We start from the raw sequence: 23,519 nt of genomic DNA, 5'->3' as shown, positions 1-23,519 counted from the left end.
TTATAACAATGTCTCTATAATTATGGCACTTTGATTGACAAAAATAAACGCTGTCCACTTAATTTGAAGCTAAACACATTTAATCAAGAACAATAATACTGGCTCATCTTTATTGTCCTATCTAGTTCACGGGTGCAGGAGCGCCACCGGTCCCCGACTGCCCGCTGGCGGACCGAGGCGATGGGAAATCATACCAGTCACCACACCACTGAGTTGTCAATCATAGTTCCTGTTGGTCTGTTACTGTCATTACTCAATAGTTATCAACTCTCAGATTGTATAGTATTAACGTGGTAGTGTCGTGGTGTGATGCTAGACGCACGCGTACACTGCACACGTGTCGCCACAGTCCGCCAGGGTAACATCGCTCTCACGCGAGTACCACCGATGAGCGCTATCTAAATATGTATTCCATATAATATCATTAGAACTCTGTAATATGAGCAGAACAAGGCAGTGGTTCCGAGACACCATAGTGATACTGCGCCACGCAGATCGCCACGTGCACCAATTTCATATATTCTCAACATCATTTTGCCTACTAGAAATTACTGATATCGTGCGTAACATCACAACAGTTGCACGGATTTTATGTATTACTTATACGGACACAGCTTTAAGCCTGAGTATCAAAGCTCGTAAAAAGTGAAAGATTATCTAATGTTGTGAACAGTTGATATCAGTTCTCAGTACAGAGTGAGCGCCGGAACCGCTGCGACCGCCTGCCGCTATCATGTACATACATACATACATAAAATCTATCAGCTCATATCAGCTATCATGTAACTCATAATATTATTATGTAGGTATGTATATTGAACATTTACATAACAGGTACATGTGTATTCATTATATATCTTATACGTAGCTATATTAACACAGTTGCGAAACGTTTGAGCCGAACTTTCTGCCGTTGACACCTCACCGTCACTCGGTTTGATGATCGATCAAGGGCAAAAAATTTTACAAAAAACTATTGGCGTCACCAGTGTAAAATGAGGAAAATTTGTCAAACGGGCCACAGTATGTTTCCACCGGCGAGCGAGCGAGCACACGACGCGGAGAGACGTGTGTGGCGCGCAACATGCTGCACCGCGCATGCACCCGAACCGTGCTTTTGCTCTTGTCGACTATCGTGTGATCGCCACTCGTACTCGTCACCGAGTATAGGACTTCAATGGAGGCCAATTAGTTAAATTTGCAAAGCCATCAGCTTTTTAGTGAAATTTGGAAAAAAAGTGCAAATCTATGTTTGTATGCAACAGTCTTACTGAACCAATCTCAACACAAAGTATTGAAACAGTGGAAAATCTGAGTCAACTACAAGATATCAGATTAAAAAGTAATTCCGACAATCCAGTAAGGCTGTCCACACCAACAGAATCAATTATTACATGCTCCCAAAAAGGTTTGTCTTAACTCAAGTCCATAACACGGCGGCGCGAACCGACACCGAGCGCACGACGGGCACCACACGCCCGGCGTCGGCTCGGCGCCGCGCCGTGCTCGGGTGCGCATTACACAAGTCGTCGAAGCTGCGACGCGTGCGGGAGCGGCGCGCGAGCCACTCGTCCCATTCGAATCACTTGACTCGCGCGACTCATTCGGACGACAACACCGCACGCGTCAGTAATAACTAATTGACTATAAGTTCGTTAACTGAGCGGCTACGAGTAGATCCTTCTATAATGCGTGATATGCGAAAGATTAGAAACGTGGAGAAAGAAGAAACTTTAATGTTTTATCCCGTGCCCAATTGTACATGCCGTACACTGCCGAGAGCTGATTGATCGATAGGTTGTTGCTACAGGTACCGAATGTGCTACGTGGCACATCTAACGGCCGTGTCGCATGGAAGTGGCATCATTCTAATGTACAATTGGACACTACAGAGCATTCTTAATTCTAATTAGATATTAAATTAAAGCGATCAAGGTAAAACGTTATTAGTTAAGTCTTATCAACAGCATTATAATAATATAATAAAACTCTATTTATTATAATATCGGCTCTGAGTAAGCTGTCGGTTATGACAAGATCACATCTGAAGAGTTTGTTTTTTGAAACACAGAGATAACAAGAATATTATACAAGTGTCACAGTTCAGTAAACTCAAATTTTTTGTAGGAAATTTAAACGTGAAACTCATAGCGGACTCACGCAGCTCGCCGCGGCTCGGCAGGTCAGCAGGAGCGACAGCTAACTCAGAGCGTGGGCGGGTGTCGAATGTCGGGTGTCGGGTGTTGGTAGTACTGGGTACCGCTAGTGGTGCATGCTCTGTCCTACGCTACGAATGGGAGCATGCGATGGGCGATGATCCCCCGCGGCCCGCAGTCGCCGAGGCGACGCCGCGCCCGCGACACTGTACTCGCACGCATTGCCACGCATTGCGTACACTAGACCACAGCTTTATAACTCAAATTGATCAGATCTACGCCGTATGACTTATCATAATTTATTTGATTTTCCGTAACAAATAAATATTTTCTTTCTTTCTTCCATTCTAACAAAAATTAAAGTAAAATAATGATTAATAATCGAATTTGTTACTTTGAGACATTTTCTTACACCAAAATGAGGCATACCATGGTACCTAAGTATCGTAAATAATTCTTACAAGTCACAAGGACACAGTCACAGTTTATTGTGCTTGGAATACGGTAATATTAAATGTAAAAAAAACCAAGTGACACAATTTGGAGGAGTACAGCGCGCGGTGCGGCCCCCGGGCCCACCCTCCGCGCCTCATAAATTGTTACTGAAAATATATCGTCTGTAGTCTATTGCTTCATATATACTTTTATATTAAAAATAACATTCGTCCCGGCCGTGTCGTCACGGCGTCGTCACGGCGACATCACGGCGACGCTCTGTCGACTGTCGCTGACCGTCGGTCGCGGACGGTTACGCTAACTCACACGTCTATACTCTGTATACTATAAAACAAACCCGAACTCAACTTCCATATCAAACTCTAAGCGTTAAACTTAACAATTATAATTATTTGGTGTTTATTTCATTAAATTATATATTCTATATTACATTCTAACAAAATCCATTATTTTGTATCGCACTACACGCTAGCATCGTTAAACTATTTTCACTCGTTATAATTTTACCTCCTAGAGGATTACTATCGAAAGAGAGACAAACAGAGAGAGAGAGAGAAAGAGAAAGAATGCCAAGTCGTGTTTGCTAACTATAGGAACTCTTGTACAATCTATCCGGGGAGGCTCGCCGGCCGTGCCGCGGGGCACGCTCACGCCGCGTGCATGATCGCTACACGCAACGCGCTGCCGCCTACGAGTGCACTTTGTTATAAACTTATTATATTTGAACGGAAAGCATTAGTTTCAAAGACCTGAAAAATGTTTCAGTATAAATGTAATATTTTAGTAAAAACGAAGCCGAACCGAGTCGGTCGCGCGGCGGCGGTGCGCGTGTCGCACGCGCTGCTGTTCCTAACGGCTATCTAAAGTGCCCCACGTCTAGTAAAGTGCGTTTATCGACTTGGTCGAAATATGAACCGATCCGAAGCTATATCCCTTCGATAAATGTTTATTATCGATCTAGTCGCATTACTAAATCTGAGCATTATTTACATGCTATTTCAAACTTATGATGTTACTTAGTAGCGAAGAGCGTCGTGTTGCGCGAACCTCACTGACACCGCGACGCGGCCACACACCGTGCTACCGGGACGCGCGGGGCATGCGGCGTGGCCAGTGCTGTCGCCCAACACGACACGTCACTTAAATGATAAACTTTGATGAGACGTGCTTAGTTTAAACATTATTGAAGCTTCTCTTTGTCTAAGCGAGTAACATTCCCAGGTGGTTAACATTTTCCCAGTCTTGCGCTTACACTGGTCAGAGCCACTCTGCATATGGACGGTCGGTTCCCTAACATTTGAGCACGTCATTAAATATATTATCATTATTGGTTGCGAACAAACTCGCGTCGCTCACAGTTACCAATGCCTTTATTGAGGTACAAGACCTTTATTAGACTAGTATGACTATAATAGCTGAAATTCTTCGAGTCAATATCTAGCTTTAACAGTATGTTGTCTCGTATCAGGTATGGCGGTGGTTAGACGAGGAAAATGTTAACATTACAATTTAATAACAATATATTAAAAGATGTCATCTGTTAGGTGGCACGCGAACTCGACAGTGCAGACGGTGATGTTCAACTTGTTGCCACTAACATCATGTCATCTACATTTATGTTATCGTTGGCAACACATGATTGATATTCTTATTTAAAATCCATTTTAAGCCATAAATACATATTTATCGCATAAAATTAGTGGTTCTACCAAATCACAACCCTCATTAAATATAAATGAACAACTTTACGATCGCGTCACGCGGCGCCGTCTCACTCGCATGAGTCGCGTCCGCGCGATGCGCGTCCCTTACCCACGCGAGCATTCGGCCGGCGCTCGTCACCGTCTGCGCTGTCTGTTCGATCAATATAACAATAATGTTCCGGCCGAAGTGTTAATGAGTTCGATTCCAAAGCCGGCGCTTGTGAAAACTAAGCACTTAGAGAAAAACTACCGCTACGTTGGACGAAGAATAAAAACTAGGGTTAGTACACTGAACCGATAGACTTATCGACCACGCGCCCCTCTCTAGCAACACGCCACCACTGGCCGTCACGATAAAGCACATCACTAATAACAACATCGCGTGATGTGTTTCACCGGCGACATGTGCCTATGTAGAACGCAAGGGGATTTGTTGTGTAAGTTCCAGTGATAGTATAAGAGGTAAGGAGGCGAGTGGCGCTCGGGGCGGCGCGGTAGAGCGGGGCGGAGTCGGCAGTCGCGGCGCGGTGAGTGCGGTGCGTGCTTCACCTCATGCATGCGCATGCAGCGGCGAGCAGCGCGGCGAGGAGCGCGCCCGCCGCGGCGCCCGCGCCTGCCAGCGCCGCCGCGCCGTTACACATGTCCTCCTCGCAGAAGCACATGTGGCCCGTGCCAGTACTTTCCATCATGCACACATGGTCCACCATGAACAGGTTGATCTGCAGCTGTGACGTGCACGTGCGCCGCACCACCTCGTACGCTGCAACACGATAACACCACCACTCACATACTACACAGATACCTCACACACCGCCTGGCATAAAATATGTTTTTGTCGAGCAGAACTCAGATGATAAGGTACTGACTGATAAGTGACGCGTTATTTTATAATGTCTATTGAATTTATTCCTTCGTTTATTATACCAAGTAGTCACTAAGTCTTCAACCACACACAGTTTGAAGAACTGAAGAATAATCGGAATCAAAGGAATGAATGATAGGTAAGTAAGGATTTGTTTTTTGGAATAGGAAACATATTATTGCGGAGGTATCGGCTGGTAACACTCACGGCTCTTAGAGTAGCGCACCATCTTGACGCAGCAGCCGTGGCAGGTCTGCAGCGGCGGCTGGTCGCGCGGCAGCGCCGTGTAGTTGAACGGGTCCTTGCATCGCGCGTCCGTCCAGCTGTCGCACTCGTAGCAGTAGATGGTGCGAGCTGCACACACCGCTCACTGTACACTCGGCACGCGCTACACGCGCCACACACGCGACACACTCTCCACAGTATTGTGTACTACCACAACGGTACCGCGCCCGCCTCGCGCGATCCCGCATGTCCAACACCATATGACCGGTTAGTGTTCAACGTTGATGGTAAAAATGTACATAAGACCACAAGAATAAATGGCAAAATTTAAAATAGTCTATATTTTTATTTATACAAACATATAATAATAGATTATTCGCGTACGTCACGTTACTAAAAAATTTATGAGAGAAGCAGAAACAAACTTAACGGAACGTAAAGCAACAGCTTTTCTATTTTGTCTGTTTGGTAAAAATTTCATTGGCGTATCATGCACCTTGCTAAATTCACAAATTATGTTCAAAATCTAAATATATAATGCATACTGGGAAATATTAAGATTTGTTCTGTGTGAAATACAGATTAAGACGAGGACTATCAATCCCGATTTCATTAATTTCCGTTTTTTAAACAAAAAAAATCGCTCACAAATAGTTTCGAAGTTGAAAGAAGAGCGATGATGGGACGGAATTACGGGATCGACTGAGGTGGTCACTACTCGCTCTCGCAGTAGTATATAAATTGTTTCAGGTGTAAGTTGTAGTTGTACACAATACTCGGGTGCGCAGCATGCCGTCCCTCTCTAGTCTGTCCGCTGGCGGCGCGACTCACACTGCAGTCTGCACGACTGCACCCACTGCGGCGCGGCGCTGCGACCACACACGATCCGAAACATCTCTACCATCGTACAGATTAATGCACATTGTTTCAATATTTCAAATCAAAATTGATCGTGCTTGCGGGCGACAGCGGCCGGCACATCGACAGTGCAGCATGAATCGCGTCGTGTCACGGCGTGACTCGGTCAGTCTGTCGCGGTGAGAGTAATCTCTTAAGTAATGAGGCAGAAACTTAAAGCGGGCAAAGCCGCATACACTGGTCAGTATGTGTGTACTGTGCTCGTGCAAGGGTATATAAGTGTTCCGACTGTGTGTATGTTGTGATGATGAATGGCAACCCGTCACATCGCACAGGCGTCGGGTCCCGGGATACTACAGCTGTTATAATTATGGCACGCGCTAGTAGAATCGTTTAAGAAGACGCTCACCAGATGCGCGCGAACAGGCTGGAACAAGCCTCGTGCAATGTGCAAGCCGCGACAGCGCACGAGCACTGCACATGACACGATGCGTACCCCCCGGCTTAACTACTCCAGAGCCCTGGAGGAAAGTGGGGAAGGGGGGGAGAATAGGGAGGGAAGTGTGGGGGAAGCAAGAGGACCCATACTAGGATGGGCGGAGTGGAAAGGGAAGGGAAATGTGTTACACAACCAAGAGGTATACGCACTGAACTGTGTGCCTAGAGCCGCGGCAAATGTCCCCCCATGCATGCTCGGAGGGGCACGCGTTCACGTTAGTCACCTGTGTGGGCTCAGAGCGCAGTCCTCGGTGAGGCCTAGTTGATGGCGCATTTTGCTGCAGTAGGTATGTGACCGGGAAACGCGTTTGTGCACGCTATTATTTCCCTATTATGTATAATTGCGCTAAAACAGTAGGTAGTTTTAATATAGTGACCGGCTCGGCGTGCTGTATGTAGGGCGACGGGACACGCGAGCCGCGAGCCGCGCTGGACGCCGCCGCGTGTCCTCGTAACACTTCGCAAAGGGGCATATTGATTTGTAGCAGACATGAGTAGTTGAGTTGAGTGCAATTAATGCACTCTTAGTTCATAATTTTTTTCATGTAAATCATTTTATCACCATATTGGCTATAAACTTCGTTGTAGGGCAACTAATATTTATTTTATTTTTTTAAATAATTATAAACTAATTAGGTATACATGATGGGGTATCATATGGTACCAGGAATTCGCCAGTCTCAAACTACTCTACCGTTAGGCAAAAGCGGAGATTATGTCGACGGATGCAAAGTATATATAATATCAGCCCTGTATTATATTATACTTGCCCACTGCTGAGCACGGGCCTCCTCTACTATTGAGAGGGATTAGGCCTTAGTCCACCACGCTGGCCTAGTGCGGATTGGTAGACTTCACACACCTTCGAAATTCCTATAGAGGAACTTCTCAGATGTGCAGGTTTCCTCACGATGTTTTCCTTCACCGTTAAAGCGAACGATAAATTCACAAAGAATACACACATGATTTTAGAAAAGTCAGAGGTGTGTGCCCTTGGGATTTGAACCTGCGGACATTCGTCTCAGCAGACCGTTCCATAGCCAACTAGGCTATCGTCGCTTTTTTGCAAAGTATAGACCTCTGTAAAACAAACCCCGTACAAAGGAGAGCGCGTAGAACGAAACCATGTGTTCTTTTTAAAGACAGTTATATTTTTTGTAAATTTTCTCAATATATTTTACACTCTTAGCGATTATTTTGTAAGATAAGTATAGATATTTTGTATTTTTTAATGTGATTTTGCAATTGTTCGCTTCTACAATGTATTTTAAATTATGGTAATTGTGTCAACTAGCACCGAGTCGTAAATAAGTTGATGCCAAGTGAGTCGACTACCATTTACTTCGTGCAACTTGTAAAAACAAGTATCGTTACGTACTTGTATTTATCTACATACGAAAAGTAATACAAAAATTATATTTGAAAAAAAAAAGTCATATTCGTTCGTCTTTTTTTTATTGCTTCAATGACGAGAAGAGCTTGCCATTCGCCTGATGGTTAGTGATACGATGCGACCGCCCATAAACAGAAGAAACATCATCTAACGCCTTGGATTACAAAGTAATTTTTTTATTCCTCTGTGCTGACCATCCTGAGACGTGAGATGTTAAGTCTTTTTATGTCCGGTAGTTACACTGCCTACAATGTCCTTCAAACCCGAGCACAACATTGACTGCTGCACTGCTACTTGGCGGCAGAAATAGACATTGCGGTGGTACCTACCCAAGCGCACTCTCACATATGAGAGACCTACCACCATTAGAGTCTTGTCTAATTAACACGATACTTAATGCAATAAACAGAAAATAATAAATATTGTAGAAGACTTTATTTACTTTGCACCCGTCCTTGTGTTGTGAGGGGTGGCCAAGGACTGAGAGTAAGAGTATAGTAATACTATACTCTCCTAGGCTTGCTCGGCGCTGATTATGAGCTTGAATATGGCGATCGCCAAATGGATCTATGTAATGAATCTACCTGAAAAGCAAGCTTAAAAATTTAGATTGAAGGATTCATTAAAGGAGTTTCCCACAAGTCAGGTGGGACTCGGCATTTCCAAAATTACAGTGTTCCGAGTAGCGGCCGCCATCCGGGCCGTGCAACTCTATAATCATTGTAGAGGAATAAATAAAAATATTAGTAACTGTTACCTATCTTACTAATTCACTAACCTTTAGTTTTATCTAATGTAATTGTTTTAAATGTGTAATCTCCCGAAATGTTTGTGTGTTACTTGATACGTATATTGTATAATATGTGGCTTCACAATTAACATACAGCGTCATCTGATTATCATCACTGAAATTACAACATGAAATAGATAATCTGAAGACCTAACAGCTCATTATGAGTGATATTGTCAATTAGGAAATAACGTCCCATACTAATACCAGATGGCAATAGACAATCGTAAGTTGCGGTAGCAGAATTTACGCGGCGCGCTGCATTTACACCCGCTCCGAATGATCTCCGTCAGAGAAACCGCGGCCGGTCACAAACATCTGCCTGACTAGAGATCCTCGCCTTCAATAGAGGGACGCAACCATCTGTTCCTCTACAGCGGCGCCTACACCACTCCCCTGTCTGATGTGCGCGACCCCGTTTATGTGTAAAACAAGTTTGTTGCGTCTAGAATTTGACATTTGTATGAGGTTCAAGTGACACTATTGTTAAAATTTAAATGCACTTCTGAAAATTTGCCAACCAAACTTCTCATTATATGACTGAGTGTGTGAAGACATTTTCATGTTATGAGATAAGAAATGGCTACATGGCTTTGGATGACAATTGTACATAGATCATAGACCAAGTTTAGAATTCTATCTCGGAAAAGTGCTAAGAGGGGACTTTTATACCGGGACGAAAGGATCACGCGCGTAAGGTTGCGAACAACGTGTGTGTATGTGTGTGGTAACATGTGGTGACGTCATCAGGCGAAGCGTTTGTGCGCGTGGTGCGGTCGGTGGTGTTGTAGCAGCGACTGTACTGTGTGTAGGGAGAGCGCGGCACACCGCCGTGTGCTCTCGTCCGCATGATACACACATCTCCGCGCGACAAACGCTTTGGTACATTATTTACAAATACAACTAGCAATCGAGTCTGTAGGTGAATCACTACTAAGTACACCGCATTGACAATACTTTTTTTCAATTAGAATATTCCTTTTATTGAACAACACATTCATTATTAATAACATCAATACTAATTAACAATTCCTAAAACTAGAATATAACGTTTTGTGGAACATGCAAGTTCTATTAAATATTCAGAGTACTTATAATGTTGCGCCGCTAACGTTAAATGTCGAATGTCGTGTGTTAGGGAGTCGAGTGGCAGTGTCGCGCGGAGACTGTACACAAGCCTGAGTCAACGCAGAGGAGGGCAGGAGGGGGGCGAGGTCGACTGCATGATATATGAAGCCCCAAGGTACACACTCATTTCATTCAATTAACTAGTAAGCAGAGACGACCCAAGCGTGCCCCTAGTGCGGCGACTGGCGCCGACCCCAGGAGCGGGAAGGCGGCGCACGAGCAGGCAGAAGCGGTCAGAGCTCGGGGTCAATACAGCCGATTCCCCGGACTTGTCCTGATGGAAGCAGGTCACGTGTAGCTTACGATACCTTTGTACAAACTATATAGTATGCTACTATGTACCTATTACTGATGAACAAATGAAAACAATTCTATTTGTAAATGGTAAAAACCCAGTCTATGCCAGCATTTGCAATTATACAATTTTGAAAAGTACGAAAAATCGACAATATTCCGTGTGACGTCATGAATCGTGACGTGTGAGTGGCAATGTGACGTCACGGACGCACGTGCGCGTGCGCATCGCTAATGAACTATTCGCTAACTACTCGAGTGATCGAACCTACGGCAAGCGTTCGTGAAACATACAGAAAACAATATTACTTACTCTGGCATTCTGCCTCAACAAGAGGGCTGAGAGATATAGCCCATAATGCTGAAAATCCATGCTTTAATTAGTAAAAAAAAGTGTAACGCGCCGCCGCGGGACCGGCCGGGGGCGGGCCGGCGCCGGGCGGCTCCGGCGGGAACACTGCCGACTGCCCCGGCGCGGCGCCGGCTCAGAGTGCCGAGCGCCCAGTGCCGACACACCACGCATGTATGTACTACCGACACTTCAACTTTGAGCGGCGGGCTCGTAGCGTGTGTCGTAATCTAACTCCACATTTACATTTGTACGCAAAAATAATTATGTTTGCGGGATTACTGAAGAGATCGACATTTCTCATCGCTCGTCACAGGCGCTCGTTACACCCGCACGAATGCTCATTCCAAGTCAGATGTCACATTTAATGCAGTGTAAAGGGTGCGTCGTGCGCCAGACTCGTCGAGTGTTCCCGCCAAAAGAAAAATTAGAGTCAAATGAAAAACTACACACAGTTGTCTAGAAGAGTACAAATAAATCCTGTAAATAACTGAAAGTGACGCTAACGTATCGCGGTGTATAGACTGGGTTTTTGGAAAACAGAAATAAAACCACTACGGATTCAGAAAGTCCAATGGTAAGTCTACGGCTTGGAGAATTCTGTACCTGAGAAGCTCAGTTATTCACAGGAGTGGATGCTTCAGTTCTTCACATTTCTCCATTTTTAAATAGAGTCTAGTCGTCTAATGGTACATGCACATCGCGGAGTGACACACAACGCGCCCCGCCCGGCGTGGCACTGCGCAGTGCACAAGGGGCAGTACGGCGGGCGCGGCGGCGCGGCGTTGTGTCTCACGCGACAGAGTCATTCATTAACAACATACATTCCCGTACACTCAAACAGTAACAAACACGGCCGCCGCACGCATCGACACACGCCGACGTCACCTCGTCGCCGACGCGCTCTCACCGAGCCTTCTGAACCGCACACCGAGACGTGTCTGTTCTCTTGGTGAGTTGCGATGTCATTACGCGCGCCTGTTTGTACGCGAATGGATCTACACACCGTGTATGTTAAAACATTTTAATGCGATATGTAACCTTTAAAATCCTGCTCTTCGGAATGAAATTAACAGGCATTCATTTTACAAGTGTACAATGAACCAGCATATTATGCAGAACAAACAGGACGCGTGTGTGCAGCGCGGCGAGGGCCGGCACAGGGTGGACACTCGGGAGCAGCGCCGACGCGACGTCGGCGTGTGTCGACAAGTGTCGCGGCGGAATATCTACACACGTATCGACATGTATCGGATGACAGTGACAGTGACAGTGACATACACATTGCGAGCGAGCGCACGTTATCAAGTGACATTACCGGTCCGGATGCACGAGTTAGCCTTTACTTGTTCCACGCCGAACCAAGACATGAGGAGCACTGCGGACAAACAAAGGACGCGTTAGTGTTCGTCTATACTCTATACCCCGCCGCTGCACCGCACCGGCCGCGCCGGCACGCGTCGCGCCGGTGCGGCCGGCCACATCACTGGCGATGGAAATTGACCAAGGTGGCAGTTTTGCGTCTCAATCGACTCCAAATAAGAAATCGTTATCTAAACCTCGTTAAAAGTTTTTTACGTTGCTTCAGCGATAATTTTGATGCCGTGGTGTGATTTCAATATTCTTGTTGTACTGAGTTCAATATAGCTTCGAGATACTATCACATAAAACTTAACATTTATTTTAACGTTGAACATCGATGCAGCAGAGAACTTCTTAAAATAAAACGGATGAAAGTGATTCTTTATGTATTGGGTTCCTTTAGATGTGTTTTACAATTGACAAAACATTTATAAACAAAACATTTTAACAAACAATAACAAAAAGCGACACCTAAAGCGACTACAATCCAAAAATAATTTGACTTTATATTCGGGTTAATCACTACATAGTATAAAACAAAGTCGCTTTCTCTGTCCCTATGTGTGCTTAAATCTTTAAAACTACGCAACGGATTTTGATGCGGTTTTTTTTAATAGATCGAGTGATTCAAGAGGAAGGTTTATATGTATAATAACATCCATTAAATAGTGGAGAAATACTGTTATTTTGTTATGTTACACCCGTGCGAAGCCAGAGCGGGCCGCTATGTTTTTATATACAACGTTCACAGTTTATCTGTAGTGTATTTAGTATCAGCATTGCACCCGTGCGAAGCCGGGGCGGGTCGCTAGTAATTAATAAAACAATAAAATAAAAATTAATAAAATATAATATCGTGTTGTTTCCAATTAGTGTTTTATGTTTGTTTGGACACAAAATTATTACCTAAAATAGTAAATCATACTTACTATGCTATTAATTTTACGTTAGTTTGTAAGCATTGGTGTGAAAAACGCTGGTAAGCTTAATAAAAAAAATCGTAGTTTATCATATAGAGCATTTTACAGACATCATCTCAAAACCGACACGGGAGCGCTGGGTGAGATAGGCAGACACCTTTTAGCTCGGCGGTCCGACACATGAATGAATTGACATCCCCTAGGATCTGTGTATATCAGATAATTGGTGTATAGTTCCACAAGTTTCGGGGCCCCTAAAGGCCCCTGGCGTTTGTCTGTCGTGCCACCCTATTGTTACGCCACTGAGGTCGGCGAAGTCCTTACGCTCAACACTCTACAGTGACACCATTTATTCAGAGCGCTGGCTCGTTAGGTATAAAAAATGATATTAGCGTCGGTGCACGTGTAGCGCAAGGTCCGCGCCCGCGTCACTCGCGCCGCCGACACTACGCGACGAGTATTTCGGGACGCGGGACACTTTTCTATCACCGTTCCAGGCGCCGCTTATATTGTCATGCGCGGTGTGCGCACGCGCAGCACTAGCCTCGCTCGCTTAAAAAGTACACCCCTAGTTTACACCATCCTGTGCAAATCTGTATGAATGGTAATAATACAATAACGGACCATCACCAGGTACTCCTGTAGCACCATCTGCAAAAACCCGATCCAGTAACGAGCAGTGACTTGTAGCGACTCACGATATTATAATATTCGATCAGGTGGAGAAAATGACACAGGAGACTTCCTGTGCCATTCAAATTACTGTCAGGAAATGTGACGGTTATAATAAACTATTTTACGAGTACGCCGTCGCTTTTCAACCTCTGTCTTACAAATTAAGCACAGGCCTTGATAATACTATTATATCAGAACAACACAGAATATCGCAACCGGGAGCAATGTAAGCAGCACGCTGGTGTTGACGTGGTGGCGGCGACGCATACCTGCTTCACCACGGGCATCATCGCCGATCATTAGGTGGTCGCCTCGACGCCGCGGCCCTACCTCTGCACCAAAGCGAGGTGTCACGAGCGATGCCGCGCCCGACGACTAGCGCGTATTGACGGGAGTAAAATTAGAAGTTTCTTACTTCATATTAATGTAATTTTATAAACGGCTCGAAAGTGGGCCGCGCGCGCCGCGCCGGTCACGTGACCGCCGCCCACCCACCGCATCCATAAATTATATGACATTTATTAGTTTTTACACATTACTTATACTACAACATTTTTACTACAATAAAGAATTTTGATTTGAATCCAAATTGCTTTTATCATACAAAATATTTTTTTCTCTGCAACTCTACGTGGCGAGTGGCTGCGCCGAGACGCGAGCTCATCGAGGCAGACTGCGCACGCAACATGTGAGCGCGTCGTCCACGACAAACACATACTGACGCTATGACATGACTGGAAGCGGCGAGCTAAGCTGTCTAGCACGGGAGCTTGTACGGGATAGCGTTTAACTCGCCTGGCTTGTCGGCATCAGGCGATACACCGCACGGGACGCCGCAGTCAAGTTATCACCGGTATGCGCTACATGCCAGCACGAGTCCAGTAGCGCGGTGTACACACTGTTGTACGTATACACCGGCCGCGCCGCGCCGCGCAGCTGCACGTCGCGTCCACAATCCACATCCGCGACTTTAATTCATTTTTAATGGATGTTTAAAATTACCCCATGATTTTTATTTTCATTCTCGCATACTACGCTTTGGTTACGACTACACGCATTGCGTTGACGCAAATATCTAATTTGGATAAGGTCGCCGGCCTTAACGGCGCGGCGTATAGTCCCACTGAGTTCCCGCTGACGGTCGGCGCACGCCAGCCGCGTCACAGCGTGCTGGTGTGCTCCGATCCACCCTGAGCACCGCTGTATATTATGAACAATCATGCACTCGCTCCATTTATCTCTGCTTTTTTTTACATAATAGTATCCTTATTTGTATAAAGTGGGAATTTATCTCATTGGTATAATTAAAAATAATATTGATATCATTAAGAACCTCTCTGTGATATCATTTTGACTAATATTAAAGTTTATTAGCAATAATACCGATCTTGTATAATAGGTGGTACAATAATAAATTAAAATTATATTATGCCAGTCCAAAGGCAGCAGCTCGGCAGACCATTCCGCTGCTGGCGACGCTGTGACTGCTGCTTATCGATAATTAATGTAATTAATTGTTGGCTATATTCGAGGTTATCGCTGGTCGCTGCCGCGCGCCGTTTGTCGCGCCCGGTGCCGACCCAGTAAACATAGTCCAATTCATTATTAAGTGTTATCGCGAAGTGATTAAGAGCCCGAGTGGTTCGACATACGGCCGCGTTAGCTCCTGACTTCCTATAAACAAGTTTAATGAGCGCTGCCGTCGTATAAAACACAATGAGCTTGAGATGCGGCGGCCGGCTGCTGTCCACCGCGGCACCGCGGCACCGTCGTTACACAATTCATAAATAATGACAAGTAAACGCTAAGAGGAGCAGATCTTTCGCCTGATTATGAGCGTTATGATTACACATTCCACATTAATATTATTACCAGATGGCACTTTATAAGTCACGTAGATACATACTTTATATTTGGTATAAATAATTTTTTATAATTATCAGTGTCTTCTATATTCTCCTGGCTACAATGTTGTTTACCGCATGGCTAATAAGTGTCGTACCGAAAACACGAGCAGGTCGCTTTACTAATTTGGAGACCGTTCAATCGGTAAGACTGTAGCCCCGCTCGGCTGGCGGCCCGCTGAGCTTTTACTAGTTGCGCACCTGACTTCAATTTCACAGTAACTAATGAGTTTTTTTCTAAGATCACTTGAGCTGTAGAATATTAACCTTATAAAAATAAATTAATTGCGTAAGTCTTCTATTAACATAAATAAAATATTTGTTTTATGTTTTTAGACATTGGAGTAGGTCAATAAATTTACGTTGTAGGCCAAGGCAGCATAACCGAAACGTCTTTTTCGTGCGAATAAGCAGATTGGGTACGGCTGCTCTAGCTAGATATCCTATTACCAATACTTGATGCAATACGACAGACACTTTTGAATGAGCCTAGATGTTAGTTTGTAATGGATTTTTATTTGTATGGTCGTCGCTGGAGTGCGCGCCGGTCGGCCACTCGACTCGCGCAGTCGGAACAGTTGGACACTTGAGATGTTCGCTTATGTCATCGTACATTTTGTGAACTAGTATCGGAGAGCTCGTGTATGTGTCGGAGATTATATGAGGTTAGCTGCAGGTGCCCTGACTACGTAATATTATAACTTCTAACTAATTTCATAAATGCGAAAGTTCGTGAAAATGTTTGTATGTTTCCTAGAAGTAAACGCAGAAACAACTGAACGGATTTGGATGAAGTTTAGCACACGGGTAGACCATGTCCTGGATTAACACATAGGCTACTTTGTATTCCGGTAATTTGCTCCCATGGTAAAGAATGGAATTTTTAATTTGAAGTTTTAAATAGATTTTGTGGTGGCGTACAGTGTTGCGACTTTTGTAGCGGGAAACGCGTTTCGCGCGGGTGAAACCGCGAGCGGTTACTCGTTCCTAATAGATCCTGGAAATTCAACTACACTATAATGTAGAATATCAATACACATAACGTTATAACCGTCTGCTTTAAGCTTGTACGCGTGGAACGATAAGCATATGATTTCATGTACCTGGGACGGGGAATATCCAGCGCATTTTTTCGTGCGTTGTCGTGGCGTGGTGGTGCCTCAGCTGCGCTCCATGCCGCGCCGCAGTGCCGCCGCAGACTCGCCGCAGTGTCGCCGGAGTGTCGCCGCTGCGCCGTCGTTACGCCGCGCCCGCACACATGCACGCGTACGTGTACATGCACACTCACACTGTGATACACGTACGCCTGTGTGCACATTTTCATGTTTTATAATGCACATTATTACCTTCGTTACAAAAAAAACTTCAATAGGTAACAGTTTATAGGAACTAATTGGAATTTCCGCCAGACTTGGCTTTTTATATTATTATTATATCTATTGGTACGTGGGCGTGGACGATTTTAATATTAGACATTCAACTGATGTGTAATGAATGGGTAAGGTGAGGACGCCGTCACACGCCGTGCTGATTCAAACCATCTAGTAAGTGTGCCACGAACTATATCAAATCCCGTGGAACATAGTTAGTCCATTCGGTGTGGAATTTTGTTATTGCAGGATTTTTAGAGACGCGGTTTATGATTTTGGGGCCGAATTATTCAGGTCAAATTTTGCACCTGAATTTTTATAACTAAAAAAAGGTAATATAAGTATATATTAATAGTAAAATAAAATTATAAAAAAAAAAACAAATAAATATCATTACAAAAAAAACTTGAAATTGAACCGAACTTTGTTTAAAACTTTGTAAAGATAAAAGCTTGTCGCGAGAATTACTCGTGTAGATAATACAATAATAATTAGGTATTATTTGATCTTAACAAAATACTACTTATAATAATTTCAATCGTTGAATAATATTAGTTTCTTATTTTCATGTTGATCGGTCTTGTTTTTAACAGAAAAGGCCTCATCAAAAGATCCCAAAAAAAAAACAGTACCTACTTTCAAGTCTAGATCCTCGCCGGCAAGTAGTATGTAGCTCCGGCCTAGTCCCCCTACCAGCCTGTTACGGGTTACCCTACTGATGTTTACTAATATTTTATGTGCATAGCACTCGTGTTTTGTTTAAGGGCGGCCGAAGCGCCGTACGTTCTACGACACCGGGTAGTTCGCGCGCGTGGATGAAACTGCAATGAGCGCGGCGAGCCACTGCTAACTAGCACTGTCAACGTGTAGGTATCTAGGTATTATTTAACGACAACTGTATATACGCTGGTATGACGCTAGTCTTTGTCTCTTACTATTGACTACGCTATATCATGTTTTCTGTGTTGCTTACATCCTCAAATCTACAACACATAGGTGAGCATGTATCTACTTCTATTAGCTTCTAAGATCTGGAATGACCTTATTCCACCTCTTCGCAAAAGTATGGCTCTGCATACTTTGAAAGGACATCTTTGGCGGGAATTTATAATCGCTCAAAACTACCGTTCTAAAAGTAATAATCCAGTGGGTAGTTTACATGAGTTATTATTCATTAAAAATATTGTTTCGTTTAATGGTCGTGTAGATACGTACATTATTATCTGTCATACCTATTACCTACAACTGTTACTCTTGTATTGTTTTCAGAATATGATTTGCTCTTTCATAATACATCTGGCCACACGACCGGAAAGATCTGGTGGTACTGGTGGTAGGTCTCTCACATGAGAGAGTCCGCCTGGGTAGGTACCACCGCAATGTCTATTTTTACCGTCAAGCAGCAGTGTTTAGTCACTGTTGTGTTCCGGTTTGAAGGATATTGTAACCGATGTAACTACTGGACATAATAAGCCTTAACATCTCATGTTTCAGGATGGCAAGCGCGGTAGAATACCAAACAATACTTCGTAATTCAAGGCGTTGGATGGTGTTTCTTCTGTTTATGATTTATGGCGGTCGTATCACTTACTTACTATCAGGCGAACAGCAAGCGCGTCTTGTCATTCAAAGCAATAAAAGAAATAGATGTTACCACACAAATTGTAGAAACCCATTGTGTACCTGGTATTAACCATCTGCTTTTTTATAATTTTATTTCATTGTTTTTTTTTATTTTTATTTTAAATTTATTGCACTTAACGATTGTTAAAATACAGGTTTTACGAATTCAGAAAGGTAGATAATCGTGGACCCTGCAAGGCACGGCAACATGGAAGAGAGGGAGTAACTTTTCCTTAAGGTGATAGCTTAAGGTCCATTTTCATACATTTTGTTTCACCTTTAATCTGGGTAACTAAACAAGTATTGACAAGTAAAGAATTTAAATTCACGTCTAGTTAGTGATTAGTTCTAGCAGTTGAAAGAAAAACGTAAAAATAATTAATATGCATGGATATTTCGGCCTTTAAAATTTAATATGACGAAATTTTGAAGGCCGAAATATCCATGCATATTAATTATTTTTACGTTTTTCTTTCAACTGCGAGAACTAATCACTAACTAGACGTGAATTTAAATTCTTTACTTGTCAATACTTGTTTAGTTACCCAGATTAAAGGTGAAACAAAATGTATGAAAATGGACCTTAAGCTATCACCTTAAGTAAAAAAATGTTGTTTAGTTTATTTTTAAACTATTACCCTCTTATTCATAGACTTTATTTATCTAAGGACGGAGAATTGCTGTGATAACAAGTCTGTTAATGTTATTGTAAGTTTCACTATCAAATTATATTACGTAGATGGATTTCCGTACACAGATAGGCATTCTGCTGTACAAACAACTATTTCCTGCAAAATATAAATTAACAAAATTCACATTCAGGCATAACAAACGTGCCATTAAAATGAACAGCAAGATGATTGAATGATTGTTGTAATGGCGGGACGCGACACATGACACAGCAAGCAGTCCGCAATGCAGAGAACCCGCGCCTCGCCGAAGGACAGCAGGCGGCCGCGGCGGCCCGTCTCGGCTGCCAAGTGGCCGACGCACGGCGCGGGGCCGCGGGAACTTTAACCAGGACACAATCGTCACATGCAACGACATATAAATCGACACATAAAGCCGCCTTACATCGCCACGAGTCATTCATCAGGACCGTTTATTATTCTACATATTGATATTAAAATATGCAACTTACGTTATTTACGAGATGAATTCAATATTTGCAATGCAATTACCGGTTTTAAAACAATTGAGGCATTCCTAAACAAAAATCATAAAAATATAATTAATTTACCGCTTTGTCTCATCGCGCTTTAAAGCTCAGTATAAGTAATAAATTTTATGGTGTGGTTCCTCGTTTGCAAGAGGTGCGGCGGTGGAAGACGGTTGACGTGGTGTCAGGCAACTAGCGTCAACCTCTACTTAGTCACGTGATATTTGCGCTGCGTGGATAGGAGCTCTAACTAAACTTTTAGATATTAGGTGATCTCTGTGGAAATGCGGATCGTGAAAGGTTCCAACGTAGCTCTCTACTCCTGAGTTGTCCTCGGCCACCGGTGAGCGCTGTAGGAAGGTGTACTCCTCACAAACAAACGAATCAGCAGCGAACACCGGCCAGTCCTCATTGGAACAGTTGCGCCCTACTGGCCTCGAGCCCGGGTTCAATATACAGACTTCCAATGTAACACATCATATTAATTTGTTTGCGACTCAAACATAAGTCAGTAAAGTCACACAAGTGGCAGCTCGAATAGCGGTTTTAATTCAGGAATGTAATTTATTTAGTGGTGTAATATTGAAGCGAGGAAGAGCGAGTGAGCAGTGCCTGTTAGAATCCACAATGAAATAATACAGCCAATCACTTGAATATAAATGGATTGAACTTAAGCTTATAAATAAAGGACAGATTGCTACGCTGTGATTTGAGCGTATTATTAAAATGAATTGACCGAAAACACTACTGACTGGGGGGAGTACCGAGCAGTGACGAAGAGTAAAATTTTCCAAAAAGGAAGCCGACACAACATATAGATACTACTAATATGCATACATACGGTTTGTAAATCGTTCAAAGATAATTAAATTTTATATAAATCACGAAAGGGAAACCGGCTGAAATAGAGTGGACCCTCCGCCACTGGTACCAAGTGCACTGTCCATCGGGTCGCAAGCCTTGAGGCTCGAGTGCGGCCGACACCGCGGAGTCGCGCCACTTTATACGGTAGATAATACTGGCTACGTATGAGTATAAACATGCTACTTTGTATAAACATACCTTGATTTATTTCATGAAGCGCTCTTTTGCTGGGCCACACTAACGTAATGTTAGCGCACTGAGCGCTATTTAAAATTTAAATAAGATATAAAAATACTGCACTAAATCAAAATAAAATTTCGAATGTAAGATCAAATAAAGTATTATCTCCAATGTCGTTGTCTTTATGAATTTAAGTAGTGGCTCTAGAGTCTACATTTACTCTCGCTTGGTGTGATCTAATAATATGATGACATATCAGCGCCCTCTCGGCGGAGCATTACCACGATAGTAGGATCGTGGTGCTTTTATTTGACATATTGAAAGGCCTAAAAAATTCTTAGTTTTCTTTCTTCCCTTGCCTTCCTTATACATCGGCAACGCATCTTTTAGGAAAACTTTATAAATATATTTGAAAACTATATTGGTAAATTCCTGTTATGGCGGCACGGAGTACTAACTGACTACAAACGCATGCACGCACGATACAAGTACTTGCCTAAGATTGGGTTGCGATTTAAAAAATGTTTTAAATAAAGGTACGTATTACAAAACCTTTCTTTAACAGAGTCCGGCAAACGAATAAGTGACTAATGCAATATACAACGATCTCCACTGCACTTATGATAGCAGTGTCGGCTGAACATCCTCATTTATGTGATGAGCGCTCATGACTAATGAGGATATTTATTATTAGTATCCACTAACGCAACAGTTAAATGGACAAATAAATAAGCATACATTCTGTAAAAAAAGGAGTCTACAGCTGCTATTAGTCTCTTCAAATTTAATTAGAAATGATTTTAATTATTGATTATATTGCAAATTTTATTTATATAAGCTTTATTAAATAAAAATATAAGTATTACCTTCAGATCATAGTCGTGAAATAACGAGCAACCTCTTTGAATAATAATAAAAAAAAACTACCTTCAGACACAACTACCGTGTTCTAGAAATGGTAAGAATGTCGCTCAGTAGCGGTGATATCGTCTGATTGTGAATACTGAAGGCCAACACATGTGAAGCTTGAGCGTGAAGCGGGCGCCATGCACTGAGACACTGAGGGGCAAGCTCGCGCGACATGGCGCGCGGCGGCGGCAGGCGTGCTGGCGAGCAGCGGGACTGGGGAGGCGTGCCGGGCGTGCACCGGCCGCGCTGGAGGAGCGCGTGTCGGCGCGGTGCGAGCGGGGCTCGTGCGGTGTCGCCCGCCCCTACTAGTCGTGCAGTGACTCGCTCGAGAGCGGAATGCGCAGACATTATTGATTTTTCTACTTACTTCACACTTTACGATGTTACACTCAAACAAACTGACTCAATTATATTTTTTTGTATGAAATAACGTGTCGATATCGTACCTTCTTTTTATATAATGCGTTAGATTATGTATTTAGCGACTCCAACAACACTGCCACGAAAAATAATTCCGCGTGCAACAATATTATATGCTTTTACGACAAATTAAAACACAATTCACAGTAACATAACAAAAAAAAATTAACACAGCTTACCGGCCGAATTTCATATTATTAATTTCCGATAGAATATTGTAAATGATATTGTTTGGAGTCACGCCGTGTGTTATAACCGTTCGATACACATTATTATTTCGGATTTAAATTTGATATATTTTATAACGGTCTCGTCGCGAGTAATGAATTAATGCACATTTTTTTGTTAATAACACGATATTCTAAGGCGCGCGCCCAAAAGACACTGGGAGGGTTGCTAGCGGTGAAAAGTTGTTTTCTACCAAACACTACCTTGTTATCATGATAAATAAAAAACAAATTTCTAGTATTACTTTCTTATATTTAAGCGATATTTTGCAAGTAAATAAAGAATCATAACATTTGTTAAGTCCCCAAATTGACAAATTATTAAAAATTTCAGCTATATTTTATAAAAATAATTTCATCATTATGTACTTAGATGCTATAAAGCCAACACACTACAATTGATTTATGTTTAAATACTAATTTTTTGCAATATAACTGTATGAATTGTAATAAATATCTAATAATTTAATTTTCGGTTGACACTTTTTCATTGCTACTGTGGCACCTTTTGGAGACTACTTTTGTGGAGAATTAAATATAAGTACGTTATAAAAGTTGCTAATTTGAAAAATCTGTTTAAGATCCGTTAGTAAGTATCGGATGCGGATTTGGCTACATATAACCAGCGCATGCTTATTAGATACTAGCGTTATAATAATATAATATTATATGGACATTATCTCATATATAACATAATATACAGTATATTATAATAAAACAGTAGAACTCGGTGTCAGTGAGCGAGTAATGAGTACTGAGTACTGACTCAGTACTCGCTCAGTAGGTAAGTACATAATAAATGAATAATAATAAAACCGAAAGGGGTGGTTAAAGAAGCGTCACAGGACATAAATCATCTTTTCTTTTAACGGTGCAGAAAAAGATAGTGAGGAAACCTATTTACCTAAGATTCTCCAAAAATAATTTCATAGGTATGCCAGCGTAGTTAACTAAAGCTTAAAAATTATGCTCAAAAATAAATAGTCTTCTTTCAATTAAGTACAATAATTTCGTGTTGTTAGTATGTTTTTTTTTTGTGGTGAGTATAAAATCTACCACATTAGGAGATGGGGTAATATGTTGCAACACCTGCACCCCGGCATTGGCTGTATTCCACCGCTATGCGGTAGTCGTAATATGGAATTATGAAACGCTACGATAGTAGGTTGGTACGGTGAATACCGTAAATTAAAA

At 42.8% G+C, this 23,519-nt stretch overlaps 1 protein-coding gene across 7 annotated transcripts; it reads right to left on the bottom strand.

Annotated features, from left to right (window-relative positions):
• On the bottom strand, window positions 1-22,481 carry LOC115453328 (protein quiver). 7 transcript variants are annotated; one of them, XM_030182023.2, is made up of 6 exons: window positions 22,125-22,481; window positions 16,677-16,879; window positions 12,031-12,090; window positions 10,677-10,724; window positions 5,385-5,531; window positions 1-5,075 (listed from the first exon to the last, which is right to left on the bottom strand). In XM_030182023.2, exons 2-6 carry the CDS (start codon window positions 16,699-16,701, stop codon window positions 4,861-4,863), a joined length of 495 nt encoding a protein of 164 aa, XP_030037883.1. In that variant the 5' UTR covers window positions 16,702-16,879; window positions 22,125-22,481; the 3' UTR covers window positions 1-4,860. The 7 variants fall into 7 exon arrangements, with proteins under 7 accessions (XP_030037883.1, XP_030037881.1, XP_030037884.1 ...); XM_030182021.2 differs by having other exon boundaries at window positions 22,278-22,481; XM_030182024.2 differs by lacking the exon at window positions 22,125-22,481 and adding an exon at window positions 22,046-22,106.
• Between the last annotated feature and the right edge of the window lie 1,038 nt (window positions 22,482-23,519).

Source organism: Manduca sexta, chromosome 18 (genome assembly GCF_014839805.1).
Source record: "Manduca sexta isolate Smith_Timp_Sample1 chromosome 18, JHU_Msex_v1.0, whole genome shotgun sequence".
Classification (NCBI taxonomy): domain Eukaryota; kingdom Metazoa; phylum Arthropoda; class Insecta; order Lepidoptera; family Sphingidae; genus Manduca; species Manduca sexta.
Note: the sequence above shows the minus strand (reverse complement) of the source record. Positions and strands in the feature narration are given on the sequence as shown.

What these genes read in the sequence shown, in the direction of transcription:
- LOC115453328 (XM_030182023.2), bottom strand. Translation starts at nt 16,701, where the DNA reads ATGCGCTGGATATTCCCCGTCCCAG. An exon ending in TGTTGAGGCAGAATGCCAGA is followed by an intron (nt 5,532 to 10,676) that starts GTAAGTAATATT and finishes CGGTGTGTGCAG; the next exon opens with CTCGCACCATCTACTGCTAC. An exon ending in GGTGCGCTACTCTAAGAGCC is followed by an intron (nt 5,076 to 5,384) that starts GTGAGTGTTACC and finishes ATCGTGTTGCAG; the next exon opens with CGTACGAGGTGGTGCGGCGC.